The 18,458-nt window shown below is 50.9% G+C and overlaps 1 protein-coding gene across 4 annotated transcripts; it reads left to right on the forward strand.

The window, feature by feature from the left end:
- The first annotated feature begins 12,504 nt into the window (after positions 1–12,504).
- PNOC (prepronociceptin) lies at positions 12,505–17,960 on the forward strand. 4 transcript variants are annotated; one of them, XR_008463171.1, is made up of 3 exons: positions 12,505–12,682; positions 15,818–16,363; positions 17,794–17,824. XR_008463171.1 is itself a non-coding variant. In XM_054179755.1 (3 exons), exons 1-3 carry the CDS (start codon positions 12,563–12,565, stop codon positions 17,841–17,843), a joined length of 588 nt encoding a protein of 195 aa, XP_054035730.1. In that variant the 5' UTR covers positions 12,505–12,562; the 3' UTR covers positions 17,844–17,960. The 4 variants fall into 4 exon arrangements, 3 of the variants coding, with proteins under 3 accessions (XP_054035730.1, XP_054035731.1, XP_009906031.2); XM_054179755.1 differs by having other exon boundaries at positions 15,818–16,235; positions 17,794–17,960; XM_054179756.1 differs by having other exon boundaries at positions 15,818–16,308; positions 17,794–17,893.
- Positions 17,961–18,458: the final 498 nt, after the last annotated feature.

Here is an 18,458-nt window from a genome sequence, read left to right on the forward strand (position 1 = left end):
GACCGACCCCGTAGCCTGCTAGGATGAGTGACAACGGAAGAGCTCTGGATGTCCTCTGTCTGGAATTCCGTGTCCACCACAACATCCTTCTGTCTAAACTGGAGTGAAACGGGTTTGATGGCTGCATTGTTCAGTGGATGAGAAATGGGTTGGATGGTCACATCCAGAGGGTAGTGGTCAAGGGCTTGATGTCCAGATGGAGAGCAGTGATAAGTGGTATCCCTCAGTGTTCAGTACTGGGACCACTGCTGTTCAAAGTAATGGGATCGAGTGCATGCTCAGGAAGTCCATACATGACACCAAGCTGAGCAGTGCAGTCAACACGCCCAAAGGATGGGATCAATCCAGAGGGACCTGGAAAAGTTCAAGAAGTGGGCCTGTGAGGTTGGACAAGGACAAGTTCAAGGTCCTGCACCTGGATTGGGGCAGTCCTTAGTATCAGCACAGGCTGGGGAATGAAGGGACACAGAGCAGCCCTGCAGAGGAGGACTTGGGGGTGTAAAAAGCTGGGCAGGAGCCAGCAATGTGCACTGTCACCCCAGGAGCCAGCCATCTCCTGTGTTGTATCTAAAGGAGTGTGACCAGCAGGTCAAGGGAGGGGATTCTGCCCCTCCGCTCCCCTCCGGTGAAACCCCACCTGTGTCTAGCTCTGGGATTTCAGACCACCTCACATTTGGTTTCCACCCCTATTGAACTCCATCTGGTCATGTTTCCAAATTAAAATATAATTTTTCAGGGTGAGTTTGAGGTGCTGAAGGTACCTGTGCCCTGAAGAAGCCCTTAACACTGCTAAGCCTGGGAAGAAGGACCAGCAACAGGCGGCTGGAACCATCTCCTTCCTAGAAATAAGGGCTGTTACAGTCTTCTGGCTAGGAGACATTTGGAATACCCACTCTGGTTGAACTTGCATTAGGAGTTTTACTGAATAAAACCCACAGTGATGCCACATATCATCCTGGAGCCTGGCAGCAGGGACCTGGAGGCTTGCAGCTGGGTGCTCGCCCCAAGGACTGTAGGATCCCAGTTTTCTGGCATTAATCAGCAAGGCTGGGGAGATTTCCCCTGTGGCCAACCTCTGTGTAGCCACCACACCCCTTCAGTATTGCTTTAATAAAGTCCAGCACTCCTGATATGAAATAAACCTACAACATCACTCTAAATATTTCCTTGCGTCCTAAAAACAAGGAGCCAGACGCATGGATGCAATATCACCCTCCCTGGGGGCATGCCACCCCCAAATCTTGCTACAGGGAGGATGAGCCCAGTGGGATGTCAGGTACCACCCCATCATCTTCCCTGCCCTGCCCAGCTGGTGGGGAGGATTTTAATTGCCTCCTCTGGATTTTTATTCACTTATTATTGCAAGAGCATCCTTCAGCTGCTGCACTGTCCCACAGCAAGGAGCCCAAGGCTCACCCCTCCTTCTCTCCCCTTTCAGCCACCCATCTGTTTGCTAAAAAAAAAAACAAACAACCAAACATACACAAAAACCCAGAGAGACACACCAAAAAACACAAACAAACAAAATAAGCATCAAGAGGACTGGCAGAGCATTCAGTCTGTGCTTCCTCAACCCCTTGGTATCCATCAGTTATTCCCCTTTGCTCCTGCAAGTGCCTTGTCTCATACTTTGGGGTGTTAGGGGGCAATCTTTTCAATGGAGCAATCTAAATAAAATCAAATAAATCAAAGCCCTGAATGCTAAGCATGGGGCCTGCTGGGATGGTTTGGACTCTATTAAAAAGCACTGCACATTCCTCTGGTGACTCAGAGGTTTTATGTGCTAAAGACGACAGTGATGTAGCAGTTTTCCTTTTGCAAAGCACTAAGTGCTGAGGTTTGGGGGGGTTATTTTTTCGGTGCATCACGGTTTCACAAGTACCAGCCCAGGCTTCTTGCTGGGAGGATGCTGGGGATGATGGGGTAAGCAAAGGGTGCAAGGCTGGTCAGCTGGGCAGGGCTGATGGGTTTGGAGGAGAGATTTGGTTGCTCCTGAGCAGAGAAATTTCTAATATCTGGGGGTTTTATTATTTTATTGATTACTGAACCTGTTTCATTAGACTTCGAGCTCTTTTTCCCCAGCGTGAGCCCAGCTGGAGGCAACGAAAGCGTTTGAGACTATGGAGGGATGTGGATGGGCTCAGAGCCATCCTCCACTCTTGGATGTGATAACTGGCACCTTAAAACCCAAATCTTGCCCAGCATTCTCCCCAGGGTATCTGGGCTGGGTTGGCATTGGCTCCATCTCAGCATCTATAGACATCAGTGTCTATAAGTGATGGCAGTCTCCTAGGGAAGCTGATTGCTGATTATCTCCCCTCCAGGGGAAAGCTGCTCCAGCGCAGCCAAATGTCACCCATCAGCAGCTGGGGGTACGCACAGCAGGTCTGGATAACAGCAGGGATGAAGCTGCATCCTCATCCCACGCTCCCGTCAGCAGCCAGGGGGGGACAAGCAGAGGGTCCAGGTACTGGCAGGGACGAAGCCACACCTTCATCCCATGTCCAGCAGAGGATAGCACAGGGTGGAGATGCAAGAAACCAGAGAAAAGGATCCAATTAGGCTGAAAACTCATTTGTCTGCCCCACAGCAGCACAGAGGATGTCAGTGGTGGCTGCAGGGACTTTCCAACCACCTGATGGATGTTGGAGGCGGGGGGACACGGCTGCTCTTCTCCCCCCAGATAGCCGACGGTGAGAAATGAGTCACCAGTTTCAATCTGGTTTCTCACCAGCATGTCCCTGCTGCCATCCATCAGGCAGGGCTGAGCTGGGCAGATTTTTTTCCCCAGGGAAGATTTTTTAATTTTTTGGTTTTTTTTCCCCATGGGAAGGAGGAGACAGGGGGAGTCATTGCCCCAAAGCAAGAAGTGAGGAGATGGTTTGAAAATCATCCTTCCTGCCTTTCTAGTGCTGAACATAAATAGAACAACAAGGAGGTAAAGGCATTGATGCTCTGGGGGGCAAAGAGCCTCACCCAGCTATTTTTTTTTTGGGGGGGGGGGGGGGTGTCATTCCCAGGGGTCTTTCGTCAGCCTGAAGGTGTTGGTAGACAGCCAGTTGAAGATGAGCCAGCAGTGAGCCCAGGTGGCCAAGAAGCCAACAACATCCTGGCTTGGAGCAGGTGTAGTGTGGGCAGAAAGAGTAGGGCAGAGATCGTCCTCTGTACTGGGCACTAGAGAAGCCACACCTAGAATAGAGTAGAATGGAATGGAATGGAATGGAATGGAATGGAATGGAATAGAATAGAATAGAATAGAATAGAATAGAATAGAATAGAATAGAATAGAATAGAATAGAATAGAATAGACCAGGTTGGAAGAGACCTTTGAGTTCATTGAGTCCAACCTATCACCCAACACCATCTCATCAACTAAACCATGGCACCAAGCACCCCAGCCAGTCTCTTCCTAAACACCTCCAGGGATGGTGACTCCACCACCTCCCTGGGCAGCACATTCCAATGGCCAATCTCTGTTTCTATAAAGAACTTCCTAACATCCAGCCTAAACCTCCCCTGGTGCAGCTTGAGACTGTGTCCTCTTGTTCTGGTGCTGGTTGCTTGGGAGAAGAGACCACCAGGTTCCATTTTGGGCAGCTCATTCCAAGGACAATGAAGTCTTGGAGCATGTCTAAAGAAGGGCAAAGAAGCTGGTAAAGGGTCTAGAGCACAAGTCTTGTTAGGAGTGGCTGAGGGACCTAGGGTTGTTTAACCTGAAGAAAAGGAGGCTCAGGGGAGACCTTCTCAGTCCTCAACTCCTTCAAAGGAGGTTGGAGTGAGGTGGGCGTCAATCTCTTCCCCCAAGCAGCAAACATTAGGACAATAGGAATTGGCCTAAAGTTGCACCAGGGGAAGGTTAAGTGGGAACTGAGGAACAATTTCTTTGTGGAAAGAGTTGTCAAGCCCTGGAATGGATTGCTCAAAAAAGTGGTAGAGTCACGAGCCCTGAAGGTATTGAAAAGCTGTGTAGATGTGGTGCTGAGGGACATGGTTTGTTTGTAACCTGGCAGTGCTGGGTTAATGGTTGGACTGAATGGTCTTGAAAGGCTTTTCCAACCTGAATGATTCCAGATGTGGCTCCACAGGTCATGAAAAGAGGGGTCGTGGTTTCAGGCGCTGCTTCTCCAATCCAGATATCCTCTGGGCTTTCAGGCGCTGTTGTTTCAATGGCCTAAATTCATCAGTAAGAGGTAATTTGTGAGGGGATGGGTGATCTTCAGCAAAGTCTCACTGCTCAGCACTGCTAAGTGGCTGCAGAAGGGTTTGAGTGGCATCTAAATGAGCACACTTGGGCTTCCCATAAGGCTGCAGCTTTTAATGAGATGCCACAAATACTTGGTGAGGCCTTACTGCAGCTGAGTGTTGAGCAGCAGAGCTCTTGTGTTGCCAGCAGTATCTTGCACTGAGTTTATTTCCTGAGGAACCTCTTCATGATTCGAGAAGACCACAGACACACTGAGGTAGCTACATGGTGATGGTGGTGACAGCTAACATCCATGTATTCCAGAAGAGAACAGACCTGAGGAGGGCAGAGCCATGGGGGTGGCTTGGGGTAGACAGGAGGATGGTCTGGGATGCTGACACAAAGAGCTTTTGTGGCCAAAATCTCCCTGAATGGCAAATTTGGAGGTGTTTGAAGAAAAGTCATTATGTTCTTTGTTCTTTGTATAGGGCTGATGCAACAGGACCCCTCAAAAGCAACATCAAAGGAAGGGTTGGGGCTCCAGGTCCATCTGCAAGCAAAACCAAGTGGTGGTGGAGGGCTTCTAATCTGTTCAGGGCAGTTTGATCCCACAAATTTGTTCTAAAAGAAGACAGAGATGGAGGCTCTCCATCACCTTGCTGTGGGCCAGAGATGCTCCACAGCTCTTGCTGCTCTCCAAGAGCTGACTCATCCCCATTGGGACCAGCTCAGGGATGAAGATAGAGATGAAGATGAGATGGAGATGGAGAAGGGTAGAGATGGCCATGTCCTGTGACTTCTGCAGTCACTCTAGGTAGAGGGGTGAAATACCCACCCCTTATTGTTTTTAATTAAGGACCTACTGGACAGTTTGATCCCTGCTACCTCTCATCTCCCCCTAGGCCCAAAGCAGAACCCAGTATCTGAGCTGCACCCTCACCAGTGCCCAGTACATGGGGATGATCCCTGCCCTAGTCCTGCTGGCCACGCTATTTCTGATCCAAGCCAGGATGGTTTTGGCCTTGTTGCACACCTGGGCACGTGCTAGCTCATTTTCAGGTCCTTTTCCACCAAGCAGACACCTTCAGATCCTTTTCCACCAAGCAGACACCTTCAGATCCTTTTCGACCAAGCAGATTCCAACCACTCTTCCCCAAGCTTTCAGCATTCATAAGGTCATTGTGACCTGGCACTTGGCCTTGTTGAACCTCAGCCCATTGTTCTCTACCCATTGATCCAGCCTGTGCAGATTCCTCTGTAGAGCCTCCCTACTCTCCCATCCAACTTGGTGTCACCTGCAAACTTAGTGAGGGTGCCCTCAATCCCCTTGTCCAAATCATTGATAACGATATTAAAGAGAACAGCCCTGAATACTTTCCCCTCCCACATGTAAATTTGGTGTTCTCTGCCTGCCTGGATTCCAGTTCTGGGCATCAGCCTCCTGCTCATTGCAAGCAGGACTCCAGGCAGCTCTCAGCATCCTTGGCAGAGGTCCACAAGTGTGGTCTGGAGCCAGGCATCTCAGTTCAGGTTTATTGACATCAAATGGGTTCCTGTTATGCCTGGCAAGTCCTTGTCTGCCACCCAGCAAGACCCAACTCTCTGTGATGTTTGCTAGCCACACAAGCCACAGCTTGGTCATGCCAAGCCCCAAGCTTCTTCTTGCAGGGGTACAGAAATAACTTGAGGCTTCATCATGCTTATCCTCACCCTGCTAAGGCAGAGCTCAAAGCCCCCCATCACTGATGATGGGAGGAAATCAGCAGTGTCATCTGTACCCCACTGCTGCCATTTATCAGCCCCAAATTGGAGGTGATGAAGCCCTTTAAACTGCTTAGAGCATCTCACCAAGGTTGCCCATGAGCAGGACACAGCCCTGGCATCCAGATCCTGATTCCTGAAAAGCTCTTGGAAAGGCACCTCTTGGGCAGTGGTACCTGAGCAGGGACTGGGAGAGGAGGTGATGGTCAGTGGGGTTGTTCCTGGGCAGAGTCCATGAGAGGAGGTGATGGCTGGGGGGAGTTGCTCCTGGGTGGTGGTAATCAAGTATGGTCTGGAAAAGGAGGGGATGGGGGAGGTTGTTCTTCAGCTGTAGTACCCAAGCAGGGACTGGGAGAGGCTGTGATGCTTGGGGATATGTTTTTCTTGATGGAGAGGACAGCAGCCATATAAACAACTGGAGTTAATTAGGAAAGTAATCAGTCAGCATCCAAAAGCAAATATGGGAGGCAACACACAGGGTATGTCCTAGACCCCTCCAGCTGCAACACTGAAGGGAGTCATGAGACCAAAGGAACAACGCTACTTCCCTGCTCCCAAGTTTTCCAGCTCCTGCATCCTCCAGGCAGCTTTCAAGTCCTCTCCATGTTTCCCTTGCACTGGATCCCATCTGCTTTATGTTTCCTCTTTGAAAAGGCTCGTTGCTTTTCTCTGCTAATTGCCTGTCACTTCAAATCCTCCTGCTCCGCCTCACCAGGGATACTCTTCCTCCTTTCCCAAATGCTTGGTCATACTGAAGTTTGTGAGAGAAATGCCCAAAACCCTAAAAAAACCCCACAACAGCAACAACAACAACAAAACACACACACACACACACACACAAACAACAAACCAAATCATCTGTATTTTCTGTCCTAATTTTAAAGCAGGTGAATTGTCCCCACATCCCAAACCTGGTCTCTCCCCAGTACTGCTGCTAAGAGTTTAGCTGCTGGTACCCACACAGACATGGGAAAACCTGGAAAAGCCACAAAAATGGGTATTTCTCCTGCTTAGCATGCTGGGTTTGGATACCTCGGCTGCCACTCTTCCTCCCCACCCCTCTGTTAATTAGCAAGACCATAAACGACGTCACCCCGATGTCATTTGCTGCCTCCTTGCCTTTGCCAGCTCAATAGCAGCATCGTTGCCGGCTCAGACAAGGAGCTGTGGAGGCAAATCTCTTTGGCCAGGTTAGGGGAGAAAAGGCCAAGAAATGAATGCCTGGGGGGTGGAGAGGACTCTAGGTGGAGAACAGTAGCCCCGAGAGCTTCTAAAATTGCCCTAGGAGAAGGACAAAAGCAGCACAGAGCTGCTTCAGTCTGGCTTGGCTGCCGTTGGTTTCGCCTGGGGAGTAAAGTGGTTGAGGAAAGGCTGAAGCAATATATATGTGAAATATATATTTTTTTAAGTAAATAATAATTATTATTTTAAAAAATTAAAAATAAATCAATGTCTCTCTCTCCACACCCTTGCCTGGGAGCCCGACAGGGAGCCACATTGCCCCAGGCTGCCTGTGGGGCCAGCACAGCACTACTTACCAGCCCTATTTTCCCCTAACCCACCCCAAATCGAGGGTGGCATCTTGCCCCCCAGCACTTGGCCGGTCCTCTCCAACCGCTCCCACGATGTCGTTTCATCACTTTTTGGCATTGTTCATTAATTTCTAGATATGTTTTTTTTTCCACGCCTGCCCAAGCAGGTCTCGCCCGGGGGGCGTTAAGCACAACAATTTAATCGCCGTTGTCAAAGCGAGAGGCGTCGTGCTCCGCTCCCAGCCCTCCGCTCCCAGCCCTTCCGAGGGAGTCGTTACAAGAAATTACCAAGATAAGATCACAGTGCCCTGGCACATTTTACTGTTTGATTGCTGAGGTGGGGCAGGGGGAGATGCTCAGGGGGGTCCTGGTTCCATGCTGGTGCCAGTGGGGGTGAGTGTTACCCCTGCAGGTCACCTAAATGGGGAGGGAAGTGGGGTGATGCTGCTTTACAGCAGAAGCCATTGAAGGTCAAGCCCGATTTGGCCTTTCCAAACCAAAGGCAGCATCTATCCCTGATGCTGGAGTGGCCAAATCCAGCTCTCTGCTTCACAGGGTGCTGGCACGTGGCTGCATCTGGCTTGCTGAGGGTTTCCATCAGCCATGAAATGTAAAGTTGGAATTTTCTGCTCCACTCACCCCCCCACCCCTCCATCAGCTGCTGAGCCCAAAATCAATTATTGCCACCCGTACGCCTGCCGTAGATGCAAGATGCACTCAGTATCGCTGCACTGTGCCGGAGCAGGGCGGTAATGGGGTTGGGGACCCCCCCTTTGCCTCCTTCTGGAGCCTGAGGAGGGGAAAGAGCCCCTCAGGAAGGGCTGTGGACTGCCCTAGGGAAGTTGGGGTGATTCTAGGGCTCACCCAGCTGCAAGTGCCTTCAGGTCCTTATAAGCTCCCAGATCTGGATCAGGGCACATTGGGGTCACCCAGCAGTGGCATTGCACACCCCCCCCACACACATGTCTCCACCCCAACCCCACCATCCCTGGGATGCTGGGAACCTTGTCACCTTTGGATACTCCGGAGGCTGGCATTCCTCAACTCCTGTCAGGGCTGCCCCCCTAGATTTTGGGGAGGAGGAGGAAGGGATGAAGGATGCAGGGAGGTGGGAAGGATGCACACTGGCAGTCCCCAGCTGCCGGCTGGCGCATCCCTCCACCGGCAGCCCCCGGGGGTGGGCTCAGCAACGATGCACGTGTTCGGGGAGGGAGGTGTGGGGATGCGTGTGTACACCGTCTATATATACCAGTGTGGCACAGGCGCCGGAGGAGTCACAGATCAGAGGAGCCGGCAGCCGACAGCACACCCGCAGGTAGGAAAATCCGCTTTAATTTCTCATCCTAGGGGGGCTTGGCTGGGTTTATTTCATCCAAGGATGGTCTGTTTGGCTTCTCTTTGCAGAGAGATATTCCCCACTAAGGGTTAAACAAAATATCTTCCCAGAGGGAGAAATCCATCCCCTCTATCTCAAGAGAGGAAAAGTTTCAGCTTCACCATCCAGCCCTAAAATCAACTGGAGTGGAGCTGGAGGGATGCAACAAGAGTCGGCACGGGCCGCCTGCCCAAACCCAGGGGGAAACCTGTGGGGTCAGGCTGGACTCCTCTGGGATAGGTAGGATTTTTCTGGGGGCACACCATGATTTTCCCCATTCAGGATTTCTGCCCCTTTTTTCTTCTAGCCAGGACTTCACCAGGGTCACAGTGGGATGCTCCAGCAAATGTCCATCTTGCGAAAAATCCCCCTTTCCCTGCCCAAAAGCACAAAAAGCAGGAAAATGGGGGGGAGGGGGTGGTGTTTGTTGCTTTCATTTTTTTATTAATCCCTCTCAAAAAACAGGAATGAATGGCTGAGACGTGGGGATGCAGGGATGAATGTTCTTCCCAAGCTTTTTTACCTCTCAACAGCCTTTATCAGTCTCTCGAGCCCACATCTGTGTTTATAGTCTCGCCGCGGCATCTAATTTTGGCCAATTATGGCCAATTACCTGATTGAGGGGGATCGACAAAAGGATGCATTTATTTTTCTGGCAAGCACCAGGCATCTGTAGACAGCCATGTCCCCTCCCAAGCCCTTCCAGTTCTCCCTAAAATCACCCCAAAAGCTGTCAGCACAAAGACCAGCGGCACCACCAGGGTTTGGGGGAGCTGGGAGGTGTTTTAGCTGGTGCCAGTGGGGGACACTGTTGGACAATAATGTGCTTTTTCGACTGGCAAAAGCTCTGACTCCTTCAATTCTGGCTTCCAGAGGGAGGGATCCTGCCCAGTGATATCTCTCTTGCCCTATGGATCAGGCCTTGGCTTTGAGGAGTAGAGGAATTAACAGAGAAACAGTGATTTGGGCTGGTTTTGCTCCCGCATAGGAAGCGAGATGCTCCTAAATATGGTGGGATTGATCCTGACCCAAGCAAGGGATGAGCATCACTGCATTTAAACCCTTTGAGAAGGTGTTTTGGGAAGAACATTGATCCCACTGCTGGGATAATCCTTGCTGTTAGCATCTCCTATGGGAAAAGAGGATGGAGCATCCCTGGGGAGAGGCAGAGAGCATCTCCCCAGCTCTGCTTGTGAGCTCCCAACCCAAATCGCATCAAATCAAGCGAATAAAACCCATCTCAGCAAGCACCTGCTTCCCTTTCCACCTCTTCTCCTCCGGTTATTCACCTCCCACGTCCTTCCCGCTGCCCCCCAGATCAGCCCTTTTATTTGGCTGCATCTCCCATGTCATCCCACATGGAACAATAAATAAAAGCTGCTTGTCCTGATGAATGACCAGATCCCACCGTTATCTAAACCGCAGGCTGGATTGCTGGGAAAACCTCTTTTTATGCCCAAATATTAATGAGAGTAATTCAACTGGATTGAAAACTCCAAAGGATGCGCCCTTGGGGCAGCCCTTAGCAGCAGGGGGGAGTGGGGGTCCCAAAGCTGTTTTGTGGGATGGAGTGGTCATATCCTGACACTCCCCCTGGGATGAAGAGGTTTCATTTTCAGCGAGGAAGAGGAAGGTTCATGCCCAGAACAGCCTCTGTGTCCAAGTAGCTGTGGGAGTGCCTGTTGGTATAACACCAGAGCTGTCATATCCTTTGCCAGGGTCAAGGGCTATCCCCAAATGTAAGGGCTACAGGACCAGACTGTGCATCCCTTGGGAAACAGTGTCTAGGTTCAGATTTTCCAGAGGGGGGGGGAAAGAAAGAAAGGGGAAAAAAAGATTAGGGGTGGGGGGAAGAAGAAGAAGAAGAAGAAGAAGAAGAAGAAGAGGGAACACTGGGGGGAAATGGTTTGAAAATTGAAGAAAAATGGGTAAAAATGAGAAAAAACAGGGGAAAACAAGGGAAAAAAGGGAGAAAATGAGGGGGGAAATTCCCATCCTGCTTTCTTTTGGTGGGTCTGTGGCTGGAAAATTCAGCAAGGGGCTTTGTGCTGCCGCCGCTCCACAGCCCTGCCAGCCCTCTTCACCTCTGGCACCCAAAGGTAGAAGCAAGACAAAAAAATCCATCGCACTTGGTTCTTCCCTTTTCATGGGCTAATTTAATTTGGGGAAGGGGGGGTGGGAGGAGAGGGAGGAGGGGGAGGCACCGATGTGCAAAGGAGAAGTCGTTTGCCCCTTTCCCACCCCAGCCCTGGCCGGTGATGCCGGCAGGGTACCGCATCCCACCCGCCCGATAGCATCTTTCAATTAACCGGGAAGAAAAGCCGAGCCGTAATCTTGGAGCCTCCTCCGCGGCCAGATGTGACCTGCTTTTCCCAGGACGTTGAACTTGATGTCTCTTGGGGACATGAGGACACGGCTGGGGGGCAGATTGCAGCCCCCTCCCTGGCTTCACCGAGCCCCATTTTGGCGCCGAGTGGTTTTTTTGTGGGGGGGTGTTTGCCCTCTGCCAATCCTCTGCCTCACCGCCGCCAGCCAGTTTTAACGAGAGCCAGCGAAGATTAAGCTTTAATTCCGGCTCCTTATCAGCTTCCCCTCCAGCAAATGACAACCAGGAAAGGCCAGGCTCTGTGTCATTGCCCGACTGGCAGGGACAAAAGGTGACCCTGATGGCAGCTGGGGACTCTGATGAATGCTCTGCCTCTGTTGCAAGGAGCATAGGTGTTCTCCCACCTTGGTGGGGTGGGAAATATATGGACATTCCTGTCCAGCTGCTCAGCTGCCCCCAAAATGTGATTCTGTGAGGTCCAAGGGTAGCACCAACCTTCGTGTCCCCATCCTGCTCCTCTCCATTGCCTCCATCTCATACCCTCACTGGTTTATAAACCTGGTGTCATGCAGCATCAGGACCTGTCCTCAAGGACCACAGGGGTGTTGGATCCCTTTTTCTGGTGAGATGAAGGCAAGGGTTGGAGGGGGGAGGGTGGTATGTGTCAGAAGGACCAATCCTTCTGATTCCAGACAGCCATGGAGCAGCACACAGCTTTGGTCATGCCACTTAATCCCTACCTGTCACCAATGTCAGCTGGACAGGACATGGATGATTCTTTGAGAACTGGCTTTTGCTCCATGCTAGGTGGGCTCTGATCACAGCAATCCCTTCCGGCAGCAATGGCTGAACCCTCCCAACACAGGGACAGTGGCAGGGCTGGCAGCACCCTGAAAATGTCCTGGAGGGGAAAGCGGAGCAGGACATCCTCACCTGGCTCTGGTGAGACTTGGATAAGGAGTGTCCTGCTGAAGACATGCTCCCAAGGGCTATGAGGATGTTGGATTCCTTTTCCCGGTGGGGTGAGGGTGAGGCGATGGTCAAGGAGCGTCCTGTTTGTGGGACAGCTAGAGACGTGCTGCCCTGCCACGTCCACCTGCTAAAATAAGCCCTGACTGGGACTCGTGCCATGAAATAGCCTGGAAAAAATTAAGCCAGGACACGTCGGATCTGTTTTGGGGATGTGGAGGCAGCCAGGCTCCTTTCCCAAAAGGATAATTTTGGCAGGGAGACTGGGAAAAGGCGTGCTTGGGGAAGAGGGGGGTGAGGGAGGGTGCGCTGAGAATGGGCACTTCTCAGTGCAGGTGCAGGGCTTGCTGGTGCGGGTGCCCTCCCAGTTTGACAGCCTTCCTCTCTCCCGTGCTGCAGCCGCTGCCGGTGCCGTCATGAGGGCTGTGCTCTGGGACCTGCTTCTGCTCTGCCTCTTTGCCCGGGCGCGGGGGGACTGCCGGGGGGACTGTCTGCACTGTGACCGCCACCTGTACCGGGACAGCTTCGATGTCCTCGTAAGTCATTGCCATAGGCAGCACCCCCAGAGGTAGCACCCGTGCGTGCTGTGCCAGATACATCCCTTGCACCCTCCTTTCTTTGCCGGGGGGCATTTGGGGTCTCGGGGGTTTTTGCTGCCCATTGGTTCCAAACCTCAACGGGAGGTGCCACCTGCCATCACTGTCCACCTGTTTTGAGCAGCCCCTAGGGACACCATCAGGCAAGACGGTCCTGAGGGAGGATGTAGAACCCAAATCAGCTGCAGGGACTGATGGGGACAAGGCTGTAATGCCCCAAGGAGAATCCCAAGAGGGTCCCAAGACTCAAGTGTTCCCAGCTTTCCTGTATCCATGGCTTGTGGCATCATTGTTCCCACCTCTGCCATCCCTGGACCTTCCCAGATCCTCACCCCATCCTCCAAGAAGCCCTCTGAGCTCCATCAGGATGGGACCAGCTTTGCAGCTGACTGGCAATCCACAGGAATGGGTCTCCATCACTGAATGGAAAGAGCCATTAAATAGTGGGTTTGGTTTTTTCCCAGCCCTTAATCCTTTGTTTTACTCTCCACTGAGCTGTGGCCATGCTGTGGCCAGCAGCATTTCTTTCCCTCCTGTTCCTCCCCTGCTCCCAGTGGATTATCCATCGCCTCCCCCTCCGCCCACTCACCTATTTATTAGTGGTGACAAATTGCAGCGAGTTGAGACATTCACCTGAAAGGAGCCAACAGCTTAGTCTGGGAAATGTCCTCCCAAAATCAGAGAGGACCAGAGACTTCCAGGACTCCACAGAGATGCTGGAGCTGCCTGAGTGCCATCAGGTTTTGGGGTACAATTGCCCCAGAATATTGTTTTTCATTCTGAAGACAGCAGTGTCTCAGCAGAGACCTCCCCTTCCTGACTGGTCCTGCTTCTGGAGCTGCATTTTACTTCCCTGGCCAGCAAGATGGAGAGGAGATGGGATGATTGGTGGCTCATGGTTCCCATGCAAGGCTGTATCTTAAAACAAGAGTGGTCTGAAGCAGGAGCAGAGGAACCTGGGGGCTTTTGAGGCTCATTTTCAGCTAGAAGAGGCATCATGGTGGGATAACCAGGACAACCCTTCACCATTTCCAAAGCAATGGCCAAGGAAGTCCCATCACCAACACAGCTGATACAGCCTTCAGAATTAGAAACAGGAGATGGCTGCACCAGCATCACAGCTGGCAGAACAGGGCAGGGACCATCTGAAGGATCTGGTCTTCAAGATGTGAATGAATCACTTGGTCCTCAGAGTCATCTAGGGACAGTACAAACCCAGTGGCACCGTTAAGGCCAAACAAAGATCAGAAGGAGCCTCCTCAGGTAGTTTCATCACAGACATGGAAGGGCATTGGCTGGTGGCTGCTGAGGACTCCTGAAACACTGCTAGCAGGAGACATTTCCTTGTGAATGCACTTGTGAACAGCACTATGCCATAGGACACTGGGATATTCATGGAGCTGCCTTGTGGATAGTGATGGGACCACTGATGGTCTTCAGCCTGATTCCTGATGTAATTCCTCTTGAAGCCTATTAGCTGGTGCTCATCAGAGCTATTACCTGCACATGATCAATCACCTTCCATCTTCATCATGGGCCACTGTCAGGACACTGTCCATCAGAGATATAGACCCCGCCAAATCCCTGAAGATCCCAGGTCAGGATCTCATCTCAGTGCAGGATGCCCTCAGTGTCTCCACAGGGACACGTGTAGGTGTCCCAGCCCCTTGTCATCACCTCGCTTTGGGATAGCTATTTTTCTTCTGCCTTTTTATCTGAAGAGCCTGGCTGTTCTCAGAGATGGAAGCAGCCCATTGCTGCAGAGCCATGTGCTTCAGCTGCAGCCCTGTGCCGCCATGTTGGGATGTGAATATCCTCTCACCTGGCAAAGTTAATAAACATGTGGTGAAGAGAGTCTTTGCCAGGGCTGAGCTGAGCAGACCACCTGGAGCAGTGACATATGCCTGAGTGGTTCAACATGAGGTTTCCCTACTTGGTGTTAAGCATTTAACAGAACCCGCTATGAAGATAACGCTGGGATGGAGACACTCCAAGGTGAAGACAGCCCTTCCCTCTGGGCCCTGATTTCTTTAAGGATCTGTTTAGTTTGGTTGTTCTACAATATTCTCCTGGATGGTTCCCCCCGGGTGCTGGTAGGAACCTCATAAAGTTCAGCAAGGTAAAGAGCAAAGTCCTGTCTCTGAGGAGGAATGACCCGAGGCACCAAGACATGCCAGGGTTACACATCAGAGGTCCTTTCCCACCTCTGCTGTCCTGTGGCTTGGTGAATTTTTGGGCTCATGCACAGCTGAAGGAGAATGGAGCGGTGGGATGGAAGTATGGATGTCAACGTTGAAGCATGGAGCACATCCAGCATGGAGCATGTCCAGAACAGAGCAGAACCTGTCTAGGGAGAGTTGGGACAGTATACTAAGCAGGTGCTATGACTCCTCAGCATCTCCACCACCACCTCTGGAAGCATAGGAACAGATTTTGGGAGTGGACACCTCACAGAATGAGGTGAAACAAGGGCTGATGAGTTGCCAGTGCATTTCTGTGGGTGTCTTCCACAGAATCACAGAATCAACCAGGTTGGAAGAGACCTCCAAGATCATCAAGTCCAACCAATCACCCAACCCTAACTAATCAACCAGACCATGGCACTAAGTGCCTCATCCAGTCTCTTCTTAAACACCTCCAGGGACATCGACCCCACCACCTCCCTGGGCGGCCCATTCCAATGGCCAATCTCTCCTTCTGGGAAGAACTTCTTTCTAAGATCAAACCTAAACTTCCCCTGGTGCAGCTTGAGACTGTGTCCTCTTGTTCTGTTTCTGGTTGCCTGGGAGAAGAGACCAAACCCCACCTGGCTACAACCTCCCTTCAGGTAGTTGTAGACAGCAATAAGGTCTCCCCTTAGCCTCCTCTTCTCCAGGCTAAGCAACCCCAGCTCCCTCAGCCACTCCTCATGGGGCTTGTGCTCCAGAACCCCTCACCAGCTTCCAACACATTCCATCACTGGACAGGTTGCATGTTGGGGCAATGCCCAAGCACCTGGCCACCACTTGGTGCTCACCAGTGTCCTATGGTCTTGGGGTGACCCATCTGATGCCCATCCCTGTCTCTTCCTCACAGATCTGCATCCTGGAATGCGAAGGCGAAGCTGTGCCACGGGCCACCTGGGAGATGTGTGCCGCTGCTGCCGGCCGAGCCGCCCCACGGCCCCGCGACCTGCAGGATGCTGGTGATCCCTGGCACGAGGCGGTGCCGGTGGCACCGGCAGCACCGCTGAACCCGCTGCAGGTGAGCGAGCTGCTGCGGCGCCGGGAAGCGGAAGACGAAGGGGTGGAAGGGGCACCCGAGGACATTTCCCGACGGCTCGGCAGTTTCCCGCGGGGGACACGAGGCGGCTCGTGGCCGGTGCCGACGGCCAAAGGGGTGCAGAAGCGGTATGGGGGCTTCATCGGGGTCCGCAAGTCGGCGAGGAAGTGGAACAACCAGAAGAGGTTTAGCGAGTTCCTGAAGCAGTACCTGGGCATGTCACCCCGCTCCAGTGAGTACGACATCGCTGGCGGCATCAGCGAGCACAACGAGATCTAACTGGAGACCCCCTGCCACCCGGCGAGGTCCGCCATGGCCAAAAAAGTCAACCCTCTACCCCTCCACGCCACATGTCCATAGGTGAAAGTTTAAAAGGGGGCCAAAAAATTTGGGGAAATGGCTTGGAAAGGCCCAATTGGAGACCAGGGGAGGGCGTCCCTCAGCATCTGGAGGGTGCTGGGGGAAGGCCCCTGGCTGTCAGCTCACCACCACCGTCACCCAGTGAGGAGGATGGGCAGAAGGGTTCTGCCCTCGGCAGCAAAGGGCGCTGAAGGATTGGTTGAGCCCCTTTCCACTCTCCCCCCCCTTCCCTAAAAAAAGTAGGAAAAAGATCAAAATAAGAAAATTTTAAAGTTTTTTTTAAAAAATAAAAATCCCTGGAAAATGGAAATAAATTTTACAGTTGGGAGAAGTAAAAAAATAAATGTTGAGATTTTTTTTGAAGAGGAAAGGAAGTAAACTATGTTAAAGTAAAAGAATTCAAACAAATAAAACCAATCCAAATAATTAAAAAAAAAATCCAAAATCCAAAATAATCCCAAATAATATAAAAATTAAAATAAACCAATAAAAACAGTTCAAATAAACCACAATAGAACAAACTATTTTTGAAATAAAAATGAATTAAAACAATTAAACAAAAGTAAAATAATTAAAAATAATTTTAAAGAACCCAAATAAATTTAATCAAAATAATTCCAATAAATCAAAACAAATTAAAAAAAAAATCCAAATAAATCAGAATACCTAAACCTCCCCCCCCCAAAAAAAAAATCAAAACAAAATAACTCAAATGAATCCAAGTCAAATGATTCCCATAAATCAAAATGCAGGAAAATAATTCAAATAGATCTCAACTAAAATGATTAAAAGAAATAAAAATGTTTTTAAAAAGAAAGCAATCTTTTAAAACTCGAAATAAATCAAAATAATGCGATTCAATCAACTTAAACCAAACAAAAGAAAGCAGAACCTTTTCCTTCCAGAAATGAAGCACTTCCTCCCCCAGCGCTCCATCTTCGCATCCCCAACCCGAGCAGGTCCCCAGGGGCCAGCGTGTCCCACCCCAGCAGTGTCACCGGCTCCACACCAGGGTGCCCACAGCCCCTGGCCCCTTTTACCCTGCAGCTGCCGAAACCACCCACCTCTAAAACCTGGCCCCAAATTCAAAATTTGGGGAAATTAATTTTTTTCCCACTATTTTTTGTGGTTTTCTTTCTTTTTATTTTTCCTTTTTTTTTTTTTTTTTGGTCTTACTTTTGCTTTTCTTTTGTTTTTTTAATGCTCCCCGGGTGTCATCTCCCTAAATTCGGGGATGCAGCCCCTGGGACACCCCTCTGCTCCCCCTGCTCTCGGCTCAGCTGCTATTTTTTCCCTTCTTTTCTTTCTTCCCCCCCCCCCTTTTCCTTTGTTGTTATTATTATTATTTTCTCTCTCTCTTCTTTTTTTTTCCCCTTTTATTTTTTTCCTTCTTTTCTCTATTTTTGTTTTATTTTTACTTTTTTTTATAGCGTTCCGGCACCGCATCCCAGCACCTTCCGCCAGGCACAGGCAAAATTAACCCTGCTCCTGTCCACCCCAGCAGCCTCCATCCTCTCTCTGACGGACCCCAAAGCGCTTCAGACTCGCACGCGTTCAGACATCACTTTGCTCTTCACTCACTAAAGCCAGATTTAAACCAGGACCCGACGAATTTCGGCCGCCGACGGGAGCCAGATGCCGCGGGGATGGGGAGGGAGAGGACCGCGGGGGCAGCAGGCGGAAATCAAGACAAAACCAGGGGAAAACAAACAAAAAAGATTTTTGCAAACAAAAAAAAGCAAAAAAGAAATTGCATTTTTAACTTCTTTCCCCCCCCCTCTTTGTTCTGTTGAATAAATCGCCTTGGAACCAGCAGAAAATTAGCCCCTGCATTCCTGGTGCCTTCCTCGGCAGCACTCAGCATCCCCTCGCCGGGGCTTTTGGCTTCCCATGGGGTTAAATCCCAGATTTTCCAGTGGGGGATGCCGAGGATTCAAGTTTCATTGTGGCTCCATCCCCACATATCCAACCCAGCGGTGGGAACCGGCTCTCACCCCAGCACCCAGAAACCACCTGGAAAGGTTTCTTTTCTCCCCCTTTCCCCCCCACTTCTTATTTTTTCCTCTTTTTTTTTATTTTTCCGGGTTTGCCTTTT

This window comes from Dryobates pubescens, chromosome 3, assembly GCF_014839835.1.
Source record: "Dryobates pubescens isolate bDryPub1 chromosome 3, bDryPub1.pri, whole genome shotgun sequence".
NCBI classification, from domain to species: Eukaryota; Metazoa; Chordata; class Aves; order Piciformes; family Picidae; genus Dryobates; species Dryobates pubescens.

Bases quoted from the DNA above. Each gene is read 5' to 3' on its own strand.
- PNOC (XM_054179755.1), top strand. From the start codon at position 12,563: ATGAGGGCTGTGCTCTGGGACCTGCTTCTGCTCTGCCTCTTTGCCCGG. The intron at 12,683-15,817 runs GTAAGTCATTGC...TCTTCCTCACAG, and splicing joins GGGACAGCTTCGATGTCCTC to ATCTGCATCCTGGAATGCGA. The intron at 16,236-17,793 runs GTGAGTACGACA...TTTTTTTTATAG, and splicing joins GGGCATGTCACCCCGCTCCA to CGTTCCGGCACCGCATCCCA.